The sequence below is a fragment of the Chiloscyllium plagiosum genome, unplaced genomic scaffold (assembly GCF_004010195.1).
Source record: "Chiloscyllium plagiosum isolate BGI_BamShark_2017 unplaced genomic scaffold, ASM401019v2 scaf_4855, whole genome shotgun sequence".
Classification (NCBI taxonomy): Eukaryota; Metazoa; Chordata; class Chondrichthyes; order Orectolobiformes; family Hemiscylliidae; genus Chiloscyllium; species Chiloscyllium plagiosum.
Window position 1 is genome coordinate 20,153 of NW_025212511.1, and position 2,514 is coordinate 22,666.

At 55.4% G+C, this 2,514-nt stretch overlaps 1 protein-coding gene across 1 annotated transcript in view; it reads right to left on the bottom strand.

Annotated features, from left to right (window-relative positions):
* LOC122547405 (retinoic acid receptor RXR-alpha-B-like) overlaps positions 1 to 277 on the bottom strand; it is a gene marked incomplete at its 5' end in the record, with an annotated part of 12,029 nt that extends 11,752 nt beyond the window's left edge. Inside the window, 1 exon segment of the mRNA XM_043686031.1 lies at positions 148 to 277. Within this exon segment, the coding sequence (XP_043541966.1) occupies positions 148 to 277 (130 nt within the window).
* Between the last annotated feature and the right edge of the window lie 2,237 nt (positions 278 to 2,514).

Sequence of the window (2,514 nt, forward strand, 5' to 3'; positions counted from 1 at the left end):
ACCCATACACATGCGCACGCACACCCACCCACACACACCCGTACACACAGTCCCACTCCACATCCCTTCCACACTCCCCTGCTCCTCTCTACCCTCCCCCTGTTCCCCCCATCCGTCCCCTTTCCCCCCCCCCTCCCAGTCCCTTACCTGCTCTCAGCAGGATGACCTGGTCGTCCAGTGGGAGCTGGGAGAAGTGTGGGATGCGTTTCGCCCACTCCACCAGAGTGAAGAGCTGTTTGTCAGCCGCCTGGCAGATATTGGTCACGGGGTCGTTCGGCTACGGGAACAGGGGTGGGGTACAGAGAGGGACAGTCACAGGATGTTGCCAGGGTGGGGGGGGGAAGAAGAGATACACACTCCATGGTTAGCCAGCAACTGAAAGCACTTCGAGTGTTGCTACGAGAGTTTTTCCTGAGCGGGCGTGGTCACAGCTGGGTGGGGTGCGCACAGCAAGATCCCACAACCAGCGCCACGACTGCCAGCAGACTGCCCAGCCTCTACCCTTCAGCCGGGGAGGGAAGCGGTGACCAAAGTGGCAGCAAGTGAAAACTTGCAACACCCACCACGCCAGCCCCCGAAACCCCCTCAGTTCAACCCTCTATCTGAAAGGGGGTAGCTCCTCTAATAGTGCCGCACTCCAACAGCAGTGCATCGGGAGTTACCCACTGCCCCATTGCAATGCCATCCAGCCTATCGCACTCTCTCACCTCCTCCAGCTTTCAGGCTCAGGGCCTGTGGGAGATGAACCTCTGGACTGTCTGTCTCAGAGGGTGTGCGCAGTAACCGCTGGGCCACAGCCCAGGGTTAACTTGCTCACCAGCACTGGCACGCCCTGGGACCAAAACTTTTGCCACAAATAGGCACGGAGGGCCGCAATGTCGTAAAACCGAACAGCTGGGCACGTTTGAACGGCCGAAGCAGCGTCCCAGGCCAAATGGAGAGATGATGCGGTTAGCCCCACGCCATTGCCACAGCTCTGTAAATCCTCGCCGGTCAAACGTTCAGCCGGGGCCCGGTTAGAACTCACATTAGTTCCCGCTGTAGCGAATCTCAGTCGCTCGACACCGAAGGGAACCCCTCGCCCACCCTCCCCTCCCCTCCCCAAATTCACCTTCTCCTCAGGGTGTTTTAACGTGGTTCCTCGCCTGATTTAATGCACGGCCTCCGTTACCAGGGGCCTCCAATACCAGGTCATGGGCTCTGAGTGAAAGATGGCCAAGTGGGCTGCAGGAGGAAAAGGGGGTTCACAGAGTCTGCTCCAGAGCCTGGCGAAGGCCCCACTGCTTTTGCAGGCCGTCCCTCAGGGGGACAGGCTGGGAGGCCTTACGCACGGACACACTCAACGGAGGGCCAGGTCAGAGGGCAGCTCTGAGTCAACTACGTCGTCGTCGAGGGTCGGGGGCACTCACATCCAGCCCAGACCGGGTAAGGGCCGGGGAGGGGCAGAGGTAGGCCCATTGAGCCCAGTTACTCCTCACTTCCACCAGATGGAGGCTGGTCTGACAATCTTCGACTCCACTGCCCTGCCTTCCCCAACCCGACCTCGGATTTCCTCCCCTCGAGGACATCAGGGATCATTCCCCTTCCTGTTTGTCGGGCACGGTGTGTGATCACCCTACGGCAGAAACCTCTCATCCCACCCCCTCCCGAAAGGGTAGACCAGGGTACTCTCTGAACAGCATGAAGTTAGATACAGTGGATGTCGAACGAGACTTGCCGGGGTCAGGTCCATACATCTTTAAGAGCGGGTGCAGGAAATAATCGAGAAAACTAAAGGTACACTTCCCTTTATGTCTAAAGGGAGGACACAGACGTTATCCAAAACCCCGGTTAGACCTCACTTGGGGAGTACTGTGAGCAGCCCTGGGTCCCACACCTTAACGATAGACTGGCCTTGGGGAGATACAAGGTCGGTTTACAAGTATTATACCTGGACCTCAGCGGTTAGGTTATGAGGAGAGATTATAAAAATTAGGCCCGCTTTCTCCGCAATTTAGAAAGTTTAGGCGCGATCTGATCGAAATCTTTAAGATATAAACAGGAAACGACAGTGTAAATAAAGATAAATTTTTTCCATCATCTGGGGACTCCAGAACTAGGGGTAGAGTCTGCAAATTAGGATCAGAGCGTTCAGGAGAGACGTTAGGAAACACTTCCACACTCAAAGGGTGAGAGAGTTTGGAACTCTTCCGCAAATGGTATTTGATGCTGGATTAGTTGTTCACTTCAGATTGGACATTATCTTTTTGTTAAGCAAATGGACGTGGGCTAACAGATAAGGAGAGAGGTTACAGGTCTGTCGTGATCTCACTGAACAGGCTGGAAGGGCTGAATAGCCTCCTGCCATAATGGCAGACAGAACTAACCATTACCGCGTGGGGAAGGAGGGACACTTGGCGGCACTACGACAAGCAGAGACAGCAATGTTCAAGCGGTGAGCACCAACCTACAACATTCTGACACACAACATCTAGTGAAGATAGGGGAGATAGGGGGGTCACTCTCAGTCACACT